General features: G+C 46.2%; 2 protein-coding genes across 4 annotated transcripts; both read right to left on the bottom strand.

Annotated features, from left to right (window-relative positions):
- Positions 1-1,000: 1,000 nt before the first annotated feature.
- Positions 1,001-2,838, bottom strand: LOC148778186 (late cornified envelope protein 3C-like). The gene is made up of 2 exons (XM_088835770.1): positions 2,714-2,838; positions 1,001-1,615 (listed from the first exon to the last, which is right to left on the bottom strand). Exon 2 carries the CDS (start codon positions 1,592-1,594, stop codon positions 1,283-1,285), a length of 312 nt encoding a protein of 103 aa, XP_088691896.1. The 5' UTR covers positions 1,595-1,615; positions 2,714-2,838; the 3' UTR covers positions 1,001-1,282.
- Positions 2,839-13,552: 10,714 nt separating this feature from the next.
- Positions 13,553-17,729, bottom strand: KPRP (keratinocyte proline rich protein). Of its 3 annotated transcripts, none has more exons than XM_055403657.2 (3): positions 17,697-17,729; positions 16,881-17,012; positions 13,553-16,016 (listed from the first exon to the last, which is right to left on the bottom strand). In XM_055403657.2, the coding sequence occupies exon 3, from the start codon at positions 15,986-15,988 to the stop codon at positions 14,288-14,290; it is 1,701 nt and encodes a 566-aa protein (XP_055259632.2). In that variant the 5' UTR covers positions 15,989-16,016; positions 16,881-17,012; positions 17,697-17,729; the 3' UTR covers positions 13,553-14,287. The 3 variants fall into 3 exon arrangements, with proteins under 3 accessions (XP_055259632.2, XP_088691895.1, XP_055259633.2); XM_088835769.1 differs by having other exon boundaries at positions 16,915-17,012; XM_055403658.2 differs by lacking the exon at positions 16,881-17,012.
- Between the last annotated feature and the right edge of the window lie 1,185 nt (positions 17,730-18,914).

Genomic DNA, 18,914 nt, shown 5'->3' with positions numbered 1-18,914 from the left:
GGATTCTCCCAACCCAGGGATCAAACCCACATTTCTTATGTCTCCTACATTGGCAGGCAGGTTCTTTACTACTAGCACCACCAGTTAAGCTCCCCAAAACACATTTTCCCTGACCGGGAATCGAACCCAGGTCATAGTGGTGAAAGGACCTAATCCTAGCCACTAGACCACCAGCCTGACAATTGGAATTGCTCCGTCATTGACAGTTCTTATATCACCCTGTCCTCAGGACTCAGAGCAGTAAGAGAGTAGGAGGTGTTTTTCAGACAGTGCACAGATGAGGGTCACCAAGTCTGCTGGAAAGCCTGTCCTTCTTGTGTAGTCCATGACAGTGAAAGACGGTGAAACTCTCCTCCCACTGGTTTGACTGTCTAAGGTGGGTAAGAGGGTGGTCAGAGAGAGCATCCTGGATCCTAACGTGTTGCCTGGACTGTGTGGACATCCTGACCTCAAACTCAACAGAAATTGTGGAGAATTTCCTATGTGTGGGCAGGAGGGCCCCCATGCATGGGAAGCAGAGAAGAAATTAAGTCCAACCTCCACTGCTGGACACTGACTGCTGGACTCACCAGAGATCAAAAGGTAAAGAGAAGGGGAGATCCAAGAGTTTGTCTCCTTGTTTGTAAGGAGCTTCAGGCCTTGACGCATCTATCAGGACCCATACCTGCATTTCTCCCTGTGCCTAGAGGAAGTGGTCATTGAACTTGCTACTTATCAACCTTTATTTGCCTTTCAGTTCTTCAATAAGTCAGCAGTTCCTTACATAAAGTTCTGCCTGTTAAGGCAAACATCTTAATTTCTGTTTCCTGACCTCTGCTAAGAGAGCGACTCGTTTCAGCTTTAATGAGCACAGGAGTTGAAGGAATTTAATCTTGACTCTTGAAAGCAACTGATACTGTTCTAGGGTCCACACGACAAGTGGAGAAAGGGCGGAGGGCAGACATGCTTGTCTTTCCCGGGACATCGACAAGTAAGGGAAGAGCAGTCTAGGACAAGGGGGTGAACGGATGACTTGTTTTATTGTTTCATTTCAGGTAGGGAACTGCCAGAGGCATAAGAATTATTCTCTGGGGTTCCCACGGCAGCTTGAAGAGATGGGATCAGGGATCAGCAGATGAGTTTTTAGGAAAGAACACAGATTTCTAGATTCCAGGTCAGGAGAAACTTCTAGGACAAAATCTGAAATTTTCACTGATATATCTCAGCAGACAGTCAGGTCAAAGGAAGATGGCCTTCTCTTTTTCATGCCTCTAATTCAGCTCTTCTTGGCTCAGGGTCCACTTCAGCAGCAGCCGCCTCCAGAGGACTGACCACTCCCCCCTCCACAGCACCCGGAGCCCCCTGAGGGCTGGCTGCAGCAGTCAGACCTCTGGGGTCTGCAGTGGTGGGACCTGCGGCGCCTGTGGTGGCTCAGGCAGCAGCCCCCAGACCCAGAGCTGCAGCAGCCCCCGGAGCTGGAGCCACAGCAGCCCCCGGAGCTGACACCACAGCAAGAGGAGACTGGGGGGCATTTTGGGGGGCACTTAGGGGTGGGGCACTTGGGGGTGCACTTGGGAGGAGGCTGGCACTGCTGTTGGTTCTGCTGGCAGGACATCTTGGTGGGCGGGTTCAGGAGCTGAGGGAGAGACAGACGGCAGGTCAGACCAGTGCACAGAGACCTCCCTGCCCTTCCTGACCTTTCAGCATCTTTCTAGCCCTTTTATCTGGAAAGCCTTCAGATCAGACAAAAGAAAATCATCACTTTCGTGCTCATTAACATTTCCTAAGTGTCAGAAAAAGGACCAGGAAATAAATTGGCTCCAGGTCAGCATTCGCTCTACCACGTCACCAAGATCCTTGAAAATGTCCAATGTAGGGACCATTTTAGAACTGAAAGCCTCATTAAGGAAAAAGCAAAATCTTCCTCTCCCTGAAGAATTTCTGATATGTTTCGGTTTTGCAGAACATAGAAAATTGCAACTGCAAAGGGCCTTGGAGTCCATGTGTCCCAGTCAGCTCATTTCAGAAGAAACCGAACAAACAGAGGCAAACTCACTGGCCCGGTGCTATTCACAAACACATCACAGTTTCATCCCCAGGTTCCCTGACTCCCAACCCAAAGACTATCTTATATCCTGCTCCCCAGGCCTGTCAGTGGGCTTCTCAACCTCACTATGGATCTTCTTCTTGGAATCCAAACAGATCCACAAGTGTTTCTGATTCTCTCCACTAAGTACTAACATCCTCAGTCCATTATTTCTACAACTGGGTGGGGATGTGTTTCCAAAATGATGTTTCCATTATACACCTCACTCCAGCATAATCTCGAGGTCAGTATTTTTATTCCCTAAAAGCAGAAAAACACACCCAGCAACTGAAAACTGTTTGTTTTCTCTAGATTTCCAGCACTAGCCACAAGAATCTTCCCAGTAGCTCTTGGTCTCTCCCTCATCTTATCCTTCTCTCCTTCAGATTTCCTGGGCTTTTGTCCTTGCCAGCCACAATTCCAGCCCCCAAGTTTCTGCCCTGCCCTCCCCTCTGGTCTGAGCATTGTCTGTGGAAGGCCCTGATCCCTGCCCTTCCCTCTGGTCTGAGCATCGTCTGTGGAAGGCCCTGCTCCCTGCCCTCCCCTCTGGTCTGAGCATCCTCTATGGAAGGCCCTGCTCCCTGCCCTCCCCTCTGGTCTGAGCATCCTCTGTGGAAGGCCCTGCTCCCATTCCCAGTGGACACTCACCAGTGCACACACAGCGCAGAGTCATCAACAACTCAGGAGAGGAGTGGATGGAGGTGCTCTGGCCCCAAGGCCCTTTTATCCTGGCCTTGGACTCTGCCCTCAGGTGTGAGCCAGGTCCTGGGCATGAGGCAACCGCCTCCTGCCACCCACATGGTTCCTGTGACAGGTGATGAATAGCAGTTCTTCACTGCCTCCCACCACATGGCTCAGGGCAGCTCTTCCTGGCTAGGAAAGCACCTGCCTAAAATGAGGGTTATAGTGGGCAGAAACAGACACCAAAATTCATGGAATCCTCTGTTGCCTTACTTTCCATGGAAGATGGCTCTATTCACAGCCTTCTCTTCACACTGAGGGACCTGGTCACATGATGCCTTTCCTTCCACCCTAGATACTAATTTTTCATCTGGACCTTTGGATCTAGATAGCTTGGAGTGAAAATCTACATGCCTAAGTTTTGGGGTGGTGTGTATGTGTGTATGACTGTCAACTAAAAAATATATTCACAGTCTAAGAGTTTAGAGTTGTTTCATTTGGTGAAAATTTTTAGGACTTCAAGCCCTGGAAATAGCATCTCAAGTAACCCTGAGAAAACTTAGAAGAGGTGAGGGGGAAACTAGGATATACAGGAGTTTTGCAACAGAGGGCAAATAGTAGATGCAAAAGATCACTATCAGTAAAAGAAAACCAGATATCTTAAATTAAGGAACTTAGCACTTTTCTGTGTTTGGGAAGATGCAAAAGTCTGGGCTACTGAAATCATTCCTTTGATATGTGCCTTAGCTATCTGTGACCAGTATCCTCTGTTTACATATCCCAAATTTCCCGGGGGCTCACCATAGGGAGTGGCTGCATCTGATGACTGCTAGATAGCAAGTATTCTTTTCCTTGGGGCTCACCAGCTCACCATTGGTGGATGACTGTGACATCCTTTGTTTATTGATGTGGCAGGCGATATTTCATATCAGAATAGAATATTCTGATTATTAGAACCATATCAGAATGGAATATTCTATCACAACTTTAGTTTTACACTTGTATACTCATTGCTTTTCCTTTTTATGTAAAGTCTACTACATTTAAGGCCTCAGTGGATGTTTTCCATATCCCGTAGGTATTAAGACTTTGTATTTTTGTTATTTTTCTGTAATGATGTTGTTTTTAAATGCCATGTACTCAGTGAGTGATATAAACACATTGTAAACTTCAGTTTTCTAATAAAATTTTTAAAAAAGCAACTTTAGTTTTCTAATATTTTAAATTGAGATTATGACAGAAATGTCTTCTTAAGGATCTACAAATTAGGATGGCAAAGAGGCAGTAGACCAGATGGTATTCAGCACTGAGTGATGTTCAGATTGATAGACAGGCATGAAGAAAAATAGATTCAGACATGCATTTTTAACAGACAGTGGGCTTTTATTAAGCCGAAGCTATCTTTTAAAAATAGGTGGATCTCATTAAAACTAAATACCATTTTTTCCAATATATCTCAACGAATCTGACTTTATAAAGAGACCTCTAGAATTAAAATAGGAGAAGAGGACTGAAGAGAGGCATATTTCCCTAAATTATAGCCTGAAAAGAATTCACAGTTTCCTGGGGCAAATCTGAAGGAATGAAGTAAAGTAAAAATGGGATAAGTGAAAAAAGAAAGTGACCAAGGAAGAGGTCTTAAAGTGTGACTTCAAGTGGTGTGACTGGTATACTTAAGAACAGACATATTCAATATTCATTAGAAATTTTCCATTATTGCAGTATAGATTTCCTATGTTCCCCAAGGTTAAAAATAACCAAATGGAAATTTTAAAAATGAGAAACAGATTATCTGAAAAAATAAGTTCAAAATTAAATATAATGTCAGAAAACTCACTGGATGGTCTTAGCAGATTGTAAAGCACAGAAGAACAGATTGGTGAACCTGAATTTGAAAAAAATTATTCAAACTGAATGGAAGAGAGGAAAAAGTACTGGGGAAAAATGAACAGATGATTGGTAATCTGTTGAAAAATATCAAACAGTCTACATACATGTTAGAGTCCAGAAGATAAAATAAATAGAATGGAGGAGGAAATATATTTTAAAACAACAGTCAAAAATTTTCCAAATTTCATAAAAATTGTTAACTAATAAATCCAAAATGTTATGAACAAACAAACAAAAAGTCCAGTAAGTAGTAAAGTGTGTCTAGGGGCAAGATACAAATTAGTCTTGGAAAATAGTTAAAAGAGAAAGGAATTCTGAAGAAGGTAACCAGGAAGACTTGTCAAAGAGGTCTGGTATGAATATAGGTTTTAAAGGGTGGTGAAGCCTTGATCCCTGGGGTGGAACCAGGAGGACGTTCAGTGGAGAAGAGCAGTGGGAGAATGTGTGGTGCAGGAGGATGCAGGTGGTCTTTTGGGAGCAGAGTGGTCCAGCATGATTGGAATGTAGGGCATGTGTGATGGAGTAGGGAGGGACAGTGAGGCACAGAATAGGCAGAAAAGAAGACCAGGTCCAGATGTTGGGGAGACTACAGCCAGGGTCAGTCCCCCAGGTTTTATGCAACGTTCACCAAAAATCCGCTGAAAGTCTCGGTTCAGTTTTATTATTGTAACTTGTGTGTTTGTCATTTTAGCAGGGTAAGGATAGTCGCATTCATGCTGGGGATTCATGCCGGAGACTTTGGGACAGAGGACGACAGCTGTAGGGGGAGAGCTGAGAAAATGCCACTGCCGATAATCCTCTAGATGTTGCCACAGATTGATAATCCCTTTCTCATGGATTCCAAATCCAAAGACCTTAGAACACTGAGTTTTTTGTCTGATTATTTATGATAGTCATTTGGTGGCAAGAAAACTGAACTGAGCTGACAGTGAGATCTCTTCACATTACTGTGAATGTTCCTATGTTCTGTTGCAGAAATACAAATGACCTCTCTGAGGGAACCCTGAAGCCATGGGGTGTGGAGGATCTGGACTATACACCCTGCCTCCCCAAGATGTGGTGGACTCCTTGGCTTGAGTTTTTAAAAATTATGTGAATACCGCAATTAAATAGAGGCCGGCACCACCAGGGGGAGCTCTCATGCCTTGCAAGGATAACAGAGTCCAACAGGAAGAAAAAGACTCTTCTTTCCTGGCAAGGACTCAGCCAGTGAAAAACCATGGACTCTTGCTAACTGCAGCCCTCCCAACTTCCTTTTCCCCTTTATAAAAGTGTTCTCCTTTCCTCACCATGTAGGGACTTGTATGTGACTCCCCATGGTTGCAGACACCACATTGCAATTCACCAAGGATCCCAAATAAACTCATCTTTGCTGGAGAAAAATCTGGCAGTCTGTTTTAAGTCAACAAAATCTATGGTGTTGGGGTAGTACATGGCCAACTCTGAAGTATTCCTGAAGCATTACTATCAAAAATAAATTATATTTATTGACTATCCTCCTTTTTAAAAATGTCCTAAATTTTATTTGGTCCCAAAGGATTCAGATAAGGAATAGGTCTGTGGTATTTGTATCCTGGCAACCCACTCTGGTATTCTTGTCTGGGAAATTCCATGGACAGAGGAGCCTGGTGAACTACAGGCCATGGGGTTGCAAAGAGCTGGACACGACTTAGCAACTAAACAACAACAAATGTCAATATAGATGAGGGTGAGAAACACTGTTTGCTACTGGAGGATTAAGACTATACTCATTGGAAACAGCTCCTGGATTTCTGACTGAATAAAACAAACCTCTGAAGAATGCAAATGAGATGCTGTGGAAATAAATGATGAATGAAATGCTTGCTCAACCCAGGCTTTTTATCCAGGCTGGGTCAAGTCAGGAGGCTTTTGAGTGACTAAGGGCTCAATCTCCATTCAAGCCTAAAAAGTATCTCTGATTGATGGAGAGCCTCTTCTCCCTGGTACCACCTGTCCCTCTGGCTGGTCCAAGGAGACACACCAGTGGAGAACTGGCTGCACAGCATTAATAAGCTGATGGTCACTTGTGATAGCTGCTCATCTCAGTATCCTTAAACCCAACATCCACCCTGGTACTTGAACTTTCTGATCTCAAAACTTCTACTCTTTCTAGATTCAGCATTTTGCCTCAGCCATTTTCCAGCACCATCACTTTATCTCTCTTCTGTCTGCCATTCCATGTCCCTTTACTTCTTCAATTGCTTTTCTTACAAGCCCCTCTACTTGACCCAGCTTGAGGCAGGAGAAAGATGGGCCCCTGGGGAGTTGAAGTTAGTTTCCGGTGAACCGATAATCCCAGATAAAAATAGCAGGACAATTGAGGAAGGAGGCTGGGCTCTGCACAGATAGAAGATGTGTGTGTGTGTGTGTCAGTGCTCAGTTGTGTCCAACTCTTTGTGACCCCATGGACTGTAGCCTGCCTACCAGGTTCCACTGTCCATGGAATTTCTCGGGCAAGAAAACTGAAGCGAGTTGCATTTCCTACTCCAGAGAATCTTCCCAACCCAGGGATTAAACCCATGTCTCTTTAGTCTCCTGCATTGGCAGGCAGGTTTTAATCACTGTGCCATTTGGGAAGCCCCAGATAGAAAATAAGAGACCACATATTTCTCATTCTCAAAGTCAGGAAACCTCCCCAACTACACGTAAGCAGAAGGGCTCCTTAGAGGTCAAAAGAGAGAAGGTGTCACCTCATAATAAGTGATGTCAGCTACCCATAGGCCTCTTTGCTAGAATCCATCCTGGTTGAAAGATGCACGTGTACACGTAGGAGGACCCTGTATTATAACAAATTCTGACTCAAAACCAGTCAAAGCAAGATAATTGGCCAAAGGAAACCTGGAAAAAAATGCCCCCAAAAGGTGATTCCAGGGGGCATGACTCCATGTTTCTATCAGCACATACTGTACCTTTTTTCCCTCCTAATAAGCACTTTGGTGGTTTCACTGCTTTCCATCTCTTTGTGGAAATGCGTTTCTGTACAGCTGATGGTCCAGGGCCTGTCACTGGCCACTGGCCCTCGTGGTCTAGTGGCTAGGATTCAGTGCTCTCACTATCACAACCCAAACTCAATCTCTGTCTGGGAACCAAAACCTGGCTTTAAGCCACTGCAGGCCGAGGCCGCCGGAGATCAGGCTGACCACATTCATTCCTGATTGTGCTTCTCTTCTACTCATTTAGCCTCTGCTTGGGCCCGGATTTACCTGTGTTTGTGGTCTACCTCCTTTATCAAGTGGACAGTTCCCAGGGCCAATTGCTATATCTTTCCTCTACTTCTCTCCTTAAGGCTGACCATCTTACCGCCAAAAACAAATGTATTTGTAGTATTTTGTAACATACAAAGTGTTTTAAATATATATCTCATTGTAACTCTCAATGTGACCCAGACAGGTGTATGTATTTTTTTAGCTGAATTTTATAGATGAAAAAACTAAGTGTCAGAGAGACTTAGTTAAGCTAAGTCTTAGCTTAAGACCTAAGCTAAGCTAAGACCTCCCAGTTAGTAAGAGGTGGGGCCTGCATCAAGTTCACTTTTCATGATGTCCATCCTATGTCTTTACTATTCCTGTGTGCTGGTTCACAGTTCCACATCCCTCTGAGCCCCTTTTTGCCACACACCATGTTCAGTCCCTCTCCCCTTCCTATGCTGTCTGGGATGCATGCACAGATCATCTTCATTGCTTTATTTGTTTTTGCCTCCAAAGTAGTTTGGGTATTTTATTATAAAATTTAAAAACACATCCACTGTTTGTATTTTTCTTTGCTAGAATATCAACATGGGCTTCCCTGGTGGCTTGAACACCTTGAGAATGATAATCTTCGTCTATTTTGCTCACTGATATATCCCACGCATCCAAACACCTGGCACATAGTAAAAACTCAATTAATATTTGAATAAATATTTGTTGAATGTGTGGATAAATTTTCCATTTCCAAACAGTTCTGCTATCTTCTTTATTTTTAGCCAAAATCTTCTCTTTATGCTTTCCACTCATTTGATTTAAGCTCTTGGATTATGTTTTCTATGAAAAAAAAAAGCCTTTCAAATAGTGGAAGACTGCAATATGCTACTCTTTTTGTAACATCACTCTGCCTTTCACAGGGAGACAGACCAAGTTTGGGAGTAAGATACGCCTGGACTTGGATTCTAGCATTATCAGGTCTTAGATGTATGACCAGATAAATTAGTTAACGTTGCTAGATTGTGTGTGTGTGTGAGAGAGATAGAGAGGGAGACTGTCTATAAACTGGAGCAAATCATAGCATCTATTCAAGGGGTGAATATGAGTAAGAATGTAGGTTTCCTCTTCAGGTGGTGGCTGGCACGCAGTAGGTCATCATCTTCTAGCCTCACTCCTGTTTGATCTGAGCTGAAACACTAGGTGCCCAGGTGTGCACTGTGTGTGCCAAGCAGGGCAGCACACTCATGCCTAACTATTAGGAACAAGAGTTCATCACCACTTGCCACAGACCATCTCACTCTTGGCCTGTATTAAGTTGTAATCAACCATGCTTTCTCCATACACGCAGGTTTACAAATACCAACTCAACTTCTATCTTAAGTGTGGTTAGCATTTAAATTCATAACCTAACATTTATCTTAACTACATTTTATCTTATCAGATTCAGTCCATTATTCTAACCCGTGTTGAATCACTGCCTACTCTTCAATTTCCCCATCGCTTAAATTCCACACCTGGAATTTTAGTCAATTTCTTCTCAAGTGTTTCTCTAAGAGGTTGATAAGAAGTTCATTAGAGCAGGATAAGAATGGAATCTGGGGACCACACAAATGTTAGGAACCAGGAGAGATGATCAAAGAAGGAAGAAATACCCCTCCAAGGGCTTCTGTCATTATGCCATTTGCTCTGACAGCGCACCTACCATCATCTCTGTCTGGAACACAGTTCCTCTTCCTTCTGTTCATTAGATAACTCCCACTTGTCCTTCACATTGCTGATCATAGTTGCCTCCTCCAGGCACTTGACCCCAGCAAGTGCCCCTCCAGTGGACTTCCTCAGTACCCTGTGCCCCTACACTGACACTCGTAAGACCTCTATTGTCTCTTAACCTCTTGGTGAGAAAAACAGGGTCTGCCTGGCTCACCTTTGCCTCTCCTGGAATAAGCACAGTTCCTGGCAGAGCACTGAGGCTCCATAAAGATTTGCCAAATGAATGGATGTGTTGATACAAGTTGATACCTGGTTTTTTCCCTGATAGCTGTTAGTACTGGAGAACAGAGGGAAGGTGTTAACCCAGCTCAGGGCTCCCGTGATAAGATGTAGTGAGGAATGTGGTGGGCAGGTTTGACACATCTTAAGTTATTTCTAGGCTTCTTGGTACTTCTACTCTAACTTTCCAGGTCAGGGAGCTTCTTCTTTTGGAGGAATGAGTTTGATGGTCCCTTTCACACAATGGAGAAGGAAATGGCAACCCACTCCAGTGTTCTTGCCTGGAGAATCCCAGGGACGGTGGGCTTCCGTCTATGGGGTCACACAGAGTCAGACACGACTGAAGTGACTTAGCAGCAGTAGCAGCAGCAGTGATGGGGAAAAACATGAGTCATCATGCATCACCATTACCCTCTCTTCCCTCTCTTCCTTCCTAGTCTCAGGCCATAGGCATGTGGATCCTCTGGGACGTCCAATCATGTCATAAATCAGGAGTATGCTGTGGCCAAGGACCAAATCTTGCTCACCACCTGGCCGTTCTCCCATTTGACAACCAAGTATCTACACGTGTACTCCCTGCCTTCTGATTATTGCCATACACCTAGCTAAACCATTATGAACATCTAAGCTACTTCCTTACGCGTGACAGTTCTATCTGCTTATTCATCCTGGACGATTCTAATCTGTTGGACAAACTATGGAGTGTGGAATTTCTCCCTCTTAATATTTGGGAAATTCCTGGATAAAGGAGAGATATGTCAAAACCTGGCTTCTCCTATCCAAGCAAAAATATCTCACATATACTGGACACCACCCCACTCCCTCATCAGCCACTTACAAGTGCTCCATTCTAAGTATTTTTAATGGCAGCGGGGCTGGGGGTTTAACTGAGAGAAAGAAAGAAGTACTATAATCTTAAAGTGTTTCTAGACTGAGTAGAAATTTGACTCCACACAGAGGATAATTACCTAAAACCTCCCACACACACACAAAAAAAACTTAATGGTCAGCACCCTGTTGCCATCATGTCCACATTCTCCTCACGTTGTACCCAGATATGCAAAAGCTTTAACGTCCCTTGTAGGTATAGAGTAAGCTCAGGCCCCTGGGTGTTCCTTGTAGTAATGGTCTCCCCACCCCGCTGATCAGAATAATCTTCAACTACAGTCCGAGATTTTATTGCTGGAAACTCAAATTAAGTAGTTCTGGGTTGGATCCTTGGATTCCATGTCTTTAAGTGGGTTCCCAGCTTACTCCACCCTAGCCTTGTGCCTGTAACAAAGAGGAATTATGGAAACTGACCTGGTGCGAAGATAGCCTCTAAGGACATCTAGTGTGATTTCCTCATTGGACAGTGAGGATGCTAATCTCAAGGAGGGAGGCTTCAGTTCAGTTTGGTTCAGTCACACAGTCATGTCCAACTATTTGTGAACCCATGGACTGCAGCACGCCAGGCTTCCCTGTCTAACACCAACTCCTGGAGCTTGCTCAAACTCATGTCCATCGAGTCAGTGATGCCATCCAACCACCTCATCCTCTGTTGTCCCCTTCTCCTCCTGCCTTCAATCAGGGTCTTTTCCAATGAGTCAGTCCTTTGCATCAGATGGCCAAAGTATTGGAGTTTCAGCTTCAGCATCAGTCCTCCCAATGAATATTGAGGACTGATTTCCTTTAGGATAGACTGGTTTGATCTCCTTGCAGTCCAAGGGACTCTCAAGAGTCTTCATCAACACCACAGTTCAAAAGCATTAATTCTTCGGTGCTCAGCTTTCTTTATAGTCCAACTCTCACATCCATACATGACTACTGGAAAAACGATAGGACCTTTGTTGGCAAAGTAATGTCTCTGCTTTTTAATATGCTTTCTAGGTTGGTCACAGCTTTTCTTCCAAGGAGCAAGCGTCTTTTAATTTCATGGCTGCATTCACCATCTGCAATGATTTTGGAGCCCCCCCAAATAACATCTCTCACTGTTTCCCTTGTTTCCCCATCTATTTGCCATGAAGTGATGGGACCAGATGCCATGATATCAATTTTCTGAATGTTGAGTTTTAAGACAGCTTTTTCACTCTCTTCTTTCATCAAGGGGCTCTTTAGTTCTTCTTCACTTTCTGCTATAAGGGTGGTGTCATCTGCATATCTGAGGCTTTCCCTTTTTGCATTTCTTTTTCTTGGGGTTGGTCTTGAGCACTGCCTCCTCTACAATGTCACACACATCTGTCCATAGTTCTTCAGGGACTCTGTCTATCATATCTAATCCCTCGAATCTGTCTGCCACTTCCACTGTATAATTGTAAGGGATTTGATTTAGGTCATCCCTGAATGGTCTAGTGGTTTTCCCTACTTTCTTCAATTTAAGTCTGAATTTTGCAATAAGAAGGGAGGCTTAGAAAAAGGGAAAGAAAGGAGAACTGCAGAGAGACAGAAGCAGGATTCCAAGGAACGAGACATGAGCCTTAGACCCAATTTCTTACATTCCCTTGGACTACTTGGCCCTCATCTCTGGAAACTGGGCCCTCGTTCAGAAGCAGCATGACTGGGTGCCAGGCACAGAGGTTTGGCTGACCCCTGCCTCACAGTGCTTGTGACTTGGCTAGTGCAGTGGCATTTCTAGCAATAGTCCATCAAACTGGTAAATGGAAATGGTACTGTGCAACAAGTGGGTTGCCTCAGGTTAGTGGGTTGCTAAGCTGTGACAGCAAATAAGCATTATGTCTCTCTCTTTTATGAGTACCTTCCTAGCAGATAAGCAATGAATAGAATATCTGTCAATTAAAAAATGAATGAGTAGATTTCACATAAGAGCCTTGGTTTTCTTTTGTACAACACAGGGTTTTACTACGTGGTCTCTTGGGGCTTTATCATTGACACTGAGGCACTTGATCCCCTGGGTGAGGGGAAGACATCTGAAGAGCCAGGCACTGGATCTGTGGTTCCAGACTATTGAGCTAGAGCTATGGGGTCTTTTGGTGTTGTGGTCTGTGTGGAGGAGGCACTATTGCCTAAGCCATAGTCACCCCTGCTGTCCTCCTAAGAGGAGACTTTTTCATCTTCTAAGACCAAGGTGGCCTCAGGGCACTCTCTTCTCTAGGGAAGCCCATCCCAGCATCATTTCCCAGCGTCCTCTGTGGTATCCATCTCATCTGCAGGGAGGCAGAGGCATCTCCCCCTTCTCTGCCTCTCTAAGCCCTACCTTCATATACCCAAAACCACCCAAGCCTAATGGGATTTGGGAGCAATCAAGGAATGCAAACTCAGCCTCAGATGTGTCCTTTTCTGTTGTGTCAAAAAAAAAAAAAAGCTAATAAGCTATTCTGAACCAAACAAGAGTGTGTCCTGTGCAAAGGACCCCAGAGAGCCTATCCCAGACTCCCTCCGTCCCTCCCTGACTCCACTGGGGTCACATGGCTATGACTAAGGCCCCAGAGTTGAGTCCTAACCCACCCTGGCCTGAGACCTTTACCTCTAAACAGAGGAACAAGAGTTATCCTCCTTTATTTCTTTGTCCTTTTATTCCTCAGCCCCTTCATCCACCTGTTCCTAGCAGGGGCCAGGGACACTGATGGTAGACAGAAAACCGACAAGGCAGCCCACTCAGTCTAGGCTAAGGAAAGCTCAGACCATGAGTAAAATAAACCCAAGAAGAAGAAGAAAAAAAACAAACAAAAAAACAGCCCAGAGAGTCAGGAAGGGGTAAGAACACAGGCATCATGAGGATTTAGGCTGTGAGGGCATCATCATCTTTATTGTTACATGGTTTCCTCTTGTCTCCAGTCCTGTGGTTGCACATCAGGATAGCCGTAGCTCAAGCTGCAAACCCAGAAGTCTTGCTGAGGAGCTGCCTACCCCAGGAGAAGCACAGGACTTTGGGGATACTCTGACTCCACTCCAATGGGAGTTTACAACCTAGCTGGGCAAGTAAGACAGACACACCTGAAAAGTGAAATAACAATTCAAGACATGTTGCAAAGCAGTCGCCAAATGGATGGTGTGGATGATGCAATGAGTTCTAGAAAATCAGTCCAGGCTCCTGCAGAGAGGAACAAATACAAAAGGCTCCAGGGAACAGGTCTTGAAATACAGGCTGGATTTTTAGATACTGGGAGTAGCAGAGAAGTGGTCCAGGTAGTAGGGAAAGAGTGAGCAGAGGCTTGGAGGCAGGGACCCCAAGGGGATGTCTTGGGAAACACCCAAGATGTGCCATGGTGGCCAGACTGGTCTGGCTAGAACGGAGGATGTGTTTGGGGAGGAGTCAGATGTGAGGCTAAAGAGGTGTCTGAGGCCCAGGTGTGGATCCTGAGATGGCAGGCAAAGGAGTTTGGACATCATTTCTGCAGCAGGGAGCCTCTGAAAGTCTTGGAAGAGATACTAACCAGAAAACGTTGGAAATTGCAGCTGCTGGGAATGGAGGATCAACATTTTCAGGGCAAGAGGTAAGGCCATCTCAGCCATGCTTTCTTTAAAAGTAGGCACCCTTTGCTCCACCATGGGTTCCACCTTTCACTCCAACACTGACGCCTCCTTGGTCTCCACAACCACCAAGGCCCTGTGACTCTGGAAGGCCTACATCGCAAGGTCTACATCTAGGCTCACTGTCTTGCAGCCAGTTATAACCAGCTGGGCCACAGACGGGGGCCTCAGTGTCCAGGCGGTGTGGACTGGACTCACGACAGCCTAGGTCTCCTGTGCATGGATTTGGATTTGGACCTGACCAGGGGCTGGGACAACGTCGGGGCTCCACACATGGCTCTGGGCTTGGGCAGGGCGATGGAAGCGGAATTGGCTCCGGAAGTGGAAAAGATTCTTGGCGCTCACAGGGCTGCGGACATGGATGCGGTGCTGGAAGATCACACTGCACTGGGCGAGGATGTCGTGGGGATGGATATGGCACTGGACGTGGCTCCGGATACAAACAGGGTTCTGAAAGTCCGCGTGGTGGAGAGCAGGGACGGAACTCTGGACTTGCGCACCGCTCTGGACGTGAACACGTACGTGGAGCCGGGAGTGGACGTGGGCATGGAGCAGGAGGTGGACTACGCCGCAGAGATGACTCTGGACATTGGTCCAAACGCCGCGGAGGACGGAAGCTTGGGAGTGGACACGGTTCTGCACGTGGTCTCAGATCCGGGCAGGAGGTACCCCAGGAGGGTCGTGGGGCACAACTCTCAGAGCAGCGTCTGATGGGAGGAATCTGAACAGAACACTTCTGGGGGGGAACCTGCCTGGGGCAGCGAGGGGAGGAAATCTCTATTCGGCACTTGGGACCGCATCTCGGAGAGCAGCCCAAAGTGGGACGCCGAGAACAGTCACTGTTATAGATGGGCTCAGAGCGGCGGGGTGGGGTACAATAGTTATAGGAGCCCGGAGAACATCTTGACGGCAGGCAGCTACTGCTGTAGTAGGGCTCGGAACGTCGTGGTGGGGAGCAGCTGCGGTAAGAAGGCTGCAGCTGGCGAGGAGGGAGGCACCTGCTGGTGCTCCGAGAGCGACTCTGTGCAGGAAAGCTCCCGTAAGAGCCCTGGGTCTGGCACTGGGGCGCACAGGTGCTAAATGAAGCCCGGGACTGGCGCTGGGGGGCGCAGCTGCTGTAAGAGCCCTGATACTGGCACTGGGTGGAGAATCTTCCCTGAGGCCGGCACACCGGGGGACCTGTTACATAAGTCTGGACAGGCTGAGGTGCCGGGTAGGGCACATAGCTCTGGCCTGGGCATTCCACATAAGTTTCTGTATAACAAACTGGAGCACATTCTACATAGCAGGTCTGCACAGGGCATGGGCCTTCACACTGCACATAGGAAACCTCAGACTGGCATGGAGCCTGGCATTGAACACATGTAATCTGAGGCTGGCTTGGAGCCTGACCCTTCACCTGTGTGGTCTTAGACTGGCATGAAGTTTGGCCCTTCACGTGAGTGGTCTTAGACTGGCGTGGAGCTTGGCCCTTCACCTCTGTAGTTTTAGACTGACATGGAGCTTGGCATTTTACCTGGGAAACTTGAACTGGGCATGGTGCAGGGCACTCCACAATTTGCATCTCACAGGGGGCTTGGACCACCACCTGGCTGTTGGCACAAGGGGATTGGGAGATGCAGAAGGGGGAACATGTCACGCAATACTGAGGGTGCGGCTGGTAACACTGAATCTGCTGCTGGTCACACATGGTTCTGATGCAGGCAGGTAAGCAGAACCTGAGGGCAGAAAGACCAAGATCAGGAGGGTGAGAGTTGCTGGGGAGTGGTGACCAGGACCAAGGGGAAGACACCCTGCTTCTTTCCTGGCCTTTCCTCCCTTACCTTCAACTTGTATCCAAGAGTCCTCACAGAGTGAGCTGGACCCAAGATTAGTCACCATTGCCCACAAGACCTGCCTTGAATCTGCCCAAAGACCTGATCTGAGAGAACTTCCAAGGACTGCAAATGGGCATTCCAGTGTTCAGCACAAGAGGGCGCTGATGACAAAAGAATTCCCTCACTTCATCGAGTCCTAAGAGGTGGGAGGGAGCTTTATATGAAGTAGAAAGAAACCTTCCTCCCAAGGCTATAGCCCAAAGTGGGAACTCCACACCCACAGGAGCTTGGATGTCCTCAAGGACTCACATTGGCAACTTGCACATATGTGCAAACATGCAAAAGGGCACATATGGGAGCAAGCCCTCAGGACTTCCCAGGTGGTTCAGCGGTAAAGAAACTGCCTGCAGTGCAGGGGATGTGGGTTTGATCCCTGTGTCAGGAAGAGCCCCTGGAAGAGGAAATGGCAACCCACTCCAGGATTCTTCTTGCCTGAAAAACCCCATGGACAAAGAAGCCTGGCAGGCTACAGCCTACAGGGTTGCAAAAAGTGAGACACGACTGTGTGACTATGCATTCATGCACTCAGGCACTATCTGCGCTCAAAGAAAGTATCCACTGTAGATTAAAGGATCCAGTCACTTACCGGACAGCTCAAACTCAACGTAAAATGTTCGTTTCTCTCTATTCAATCTGTTCAGGTGAATTTACTTAAACAAGCCCTCGTGGACATATGCAAAACATGCACATACCACATACACCAACCTTAGAAAGGCTCAGGACCGTCTTGGAAACTTGCCTAGGCAGATTCTTGATGTCAGTCGCCTCAACTGGGACAGTCTGCTAGTTTCAGAAATGTTTTTTCCCCAGTCCCTCTGAGAGGCAAGGCACAGTTACCTAAAATGGGGTGACCCAAAAAGTGCAAGTTTCCTAAATCACAAGACTGACATTCAGGCACACATAAAGCTCTAAATAGCAGAGTGTTAGAAACACTATGTGGGGGTGCAGGCATGCTCCCCAACAGCACACTTAGCCAGGGAGAAGCTGAGGGCCATCCCCACTCCTCTGTCCTCCTCAAATCTGCCAGTTCACAGGCATCATCCCAGTGACCCACAGCACAGAGACTGTTTTGACAGTTAGTCCATCCATCGAAACATATCTCCACGAGCTCCTGAGATACTGAAATACTTCTAATGAAGAGCAAAGCCTTCCACTGTCTATTCGTACAGCCTAAGTATACATGTCCTTGAGGAAGGTAACCCTCTTACACACATATCTGCTCACAAGATGTAAATTAATAATGCATCTTTTCCAGAGAAAGAGGTCCAGATGCAAGAAAATGGTACCTAAGGTTAAGTCCATGGTTATCCAAGGCAAATACACTGACTTCAGTGTCCCAGCTTTTCACCCCAACTTTGTAGATATTCTTCCTCCATCCTCTAAAAACCGTCCAGACTGTTCTTCTCTGAAGGAGCACCTCTCTTTTTCTGGCCCCAGGGTCTCCCCTCACTGTGCCTCATCCTTGTGAACCCCATGGGCATCATCCAGATCCCAATCCCAAGAGCCAGCCCCTAGACTCACCCTCCTCATAGGCCAGCAGTCATTCGGGCTGAGGAATCTGGAGACAGGACTGTATATAAAGGCTTCTGGGTCTGGCATAGACCATGAGACAACTGGTTGGCATCTGCCGGGCATCACCCAATTCCAGCAGCCAGTCACCTCCCTGTATTCTTGTCCTTGCAGTCACCTGTAGAATGTGGGAGTGCCTCACCTTAGTGCCGAAGCCTCTGAACTATGAAGGAGCAGGTCCTTGTTTTCTTCCTCCTTCTTCACACTGTCAGTTTTTTCTCCATCCCTAGAAGACCTGGTTAAGGGGATGATAAGGTGTGGCAAAGGTATCTTTTCTCTTGAAAGGTGATTCCAGGCCCCTACATTCCTTCTTGTCTCAGATTCTAACCAGGTAGAGAAAACAGAGGAAAAATCCCTTTTTAAATTAAATAACAGATAATTCACTTCAGTTCAGTCATTCAGTTGTGTCCAACTCTTTTCGACCCTGTGGACCACGGCACACCAGGCTTCCCTGTCCATCACCAACTCCCGGGGCTTACTCAAACTCATGTCCATTGAGTCAGTGATGCCATTCAACCGTCTCATCCTCTGTCATCCCCTTCTCCTCCTGCCTTCAATCTTTCCCAGCATCAGGGTCTTTTCCAATGAGTGAGTTCTTTGTATCAGGTGGCCAAACTTTTAGAGTTTCAGCTTCATCATAGCCCTTCCAGTGAATATTCAGGACTGATTTCCTTTAGGATGGACTGGTTGGCTCTCCTTGCAGTCCAAGGGACTCTCAAGTGTCTTCTCCAACACCACAGTTCAAAAACATCAATTCTTCAGCACTCGGCTTTTTTTATGGTCCAACTCTTACATCCATACATGACTACTGGTAAAACCAGAGCTTTGACTAGACAGACCTTTGTTGGCAAAGTAATGTCTCTGTTTTTTAATATTTTCTCTAGGTTGGTCATAGCTTTTCTTCCAAGGAGTAAGCGTTTTTGAATTTCAAGGCTGCAGTCACCATCTGCAGTGATTTTTGAGCCCAGAAAAATAAAGTCTGTCGCTGTTTGTTTCCCCATCTATTTGCCATGAAGTGATGGGACCGGTTGCCATGATCTTAGTTTTCTGAATGTTGAGTTTTAAGCCAACTTTTTCACTCTCCTCTTTCACTTTCATCAGGAGGATCTTTAGTTCTTCTTCACTTTCTGCCATAAGGGTGGTGTCATCTGCATATCTGAGGTTATTGAT

The sequence above is a fragment of the Moschus berezovskii genome, chromosome 4 (assembly GCF_049115385.1).
Source record: "Moschus berezovskii isolate FMDL1 chromosome 4, NW_MosBer_1.0, whole genome shotgun sequence".
NCBI lineage: Eukaryota > Metazoa > Chordata > Mammalia > Artiodactyla > Moschidae > Moschus > Moschus berezovskii.
Note: the sequence above shows the minus strand (reverse complement) of the source record. Positions and strands in the feature narration are given on the sequence as shown.

Coding starts and splice junctions, on each gene's coding strand:
- LOC148778186 (XM_088835770.1), bottom strand. CDS start 1,594: ATGTCCTGCCAGCAGAACCAACAGCAGTGCCAGCCTCCTCCCAAGTGC.
- KPRP (XM_055403657.2), bottom strand. CDS start 15,988: ATGTGTGACCAGCAGCAGATTCAGTGTTACCAGCCGCACCCTCAGTAT.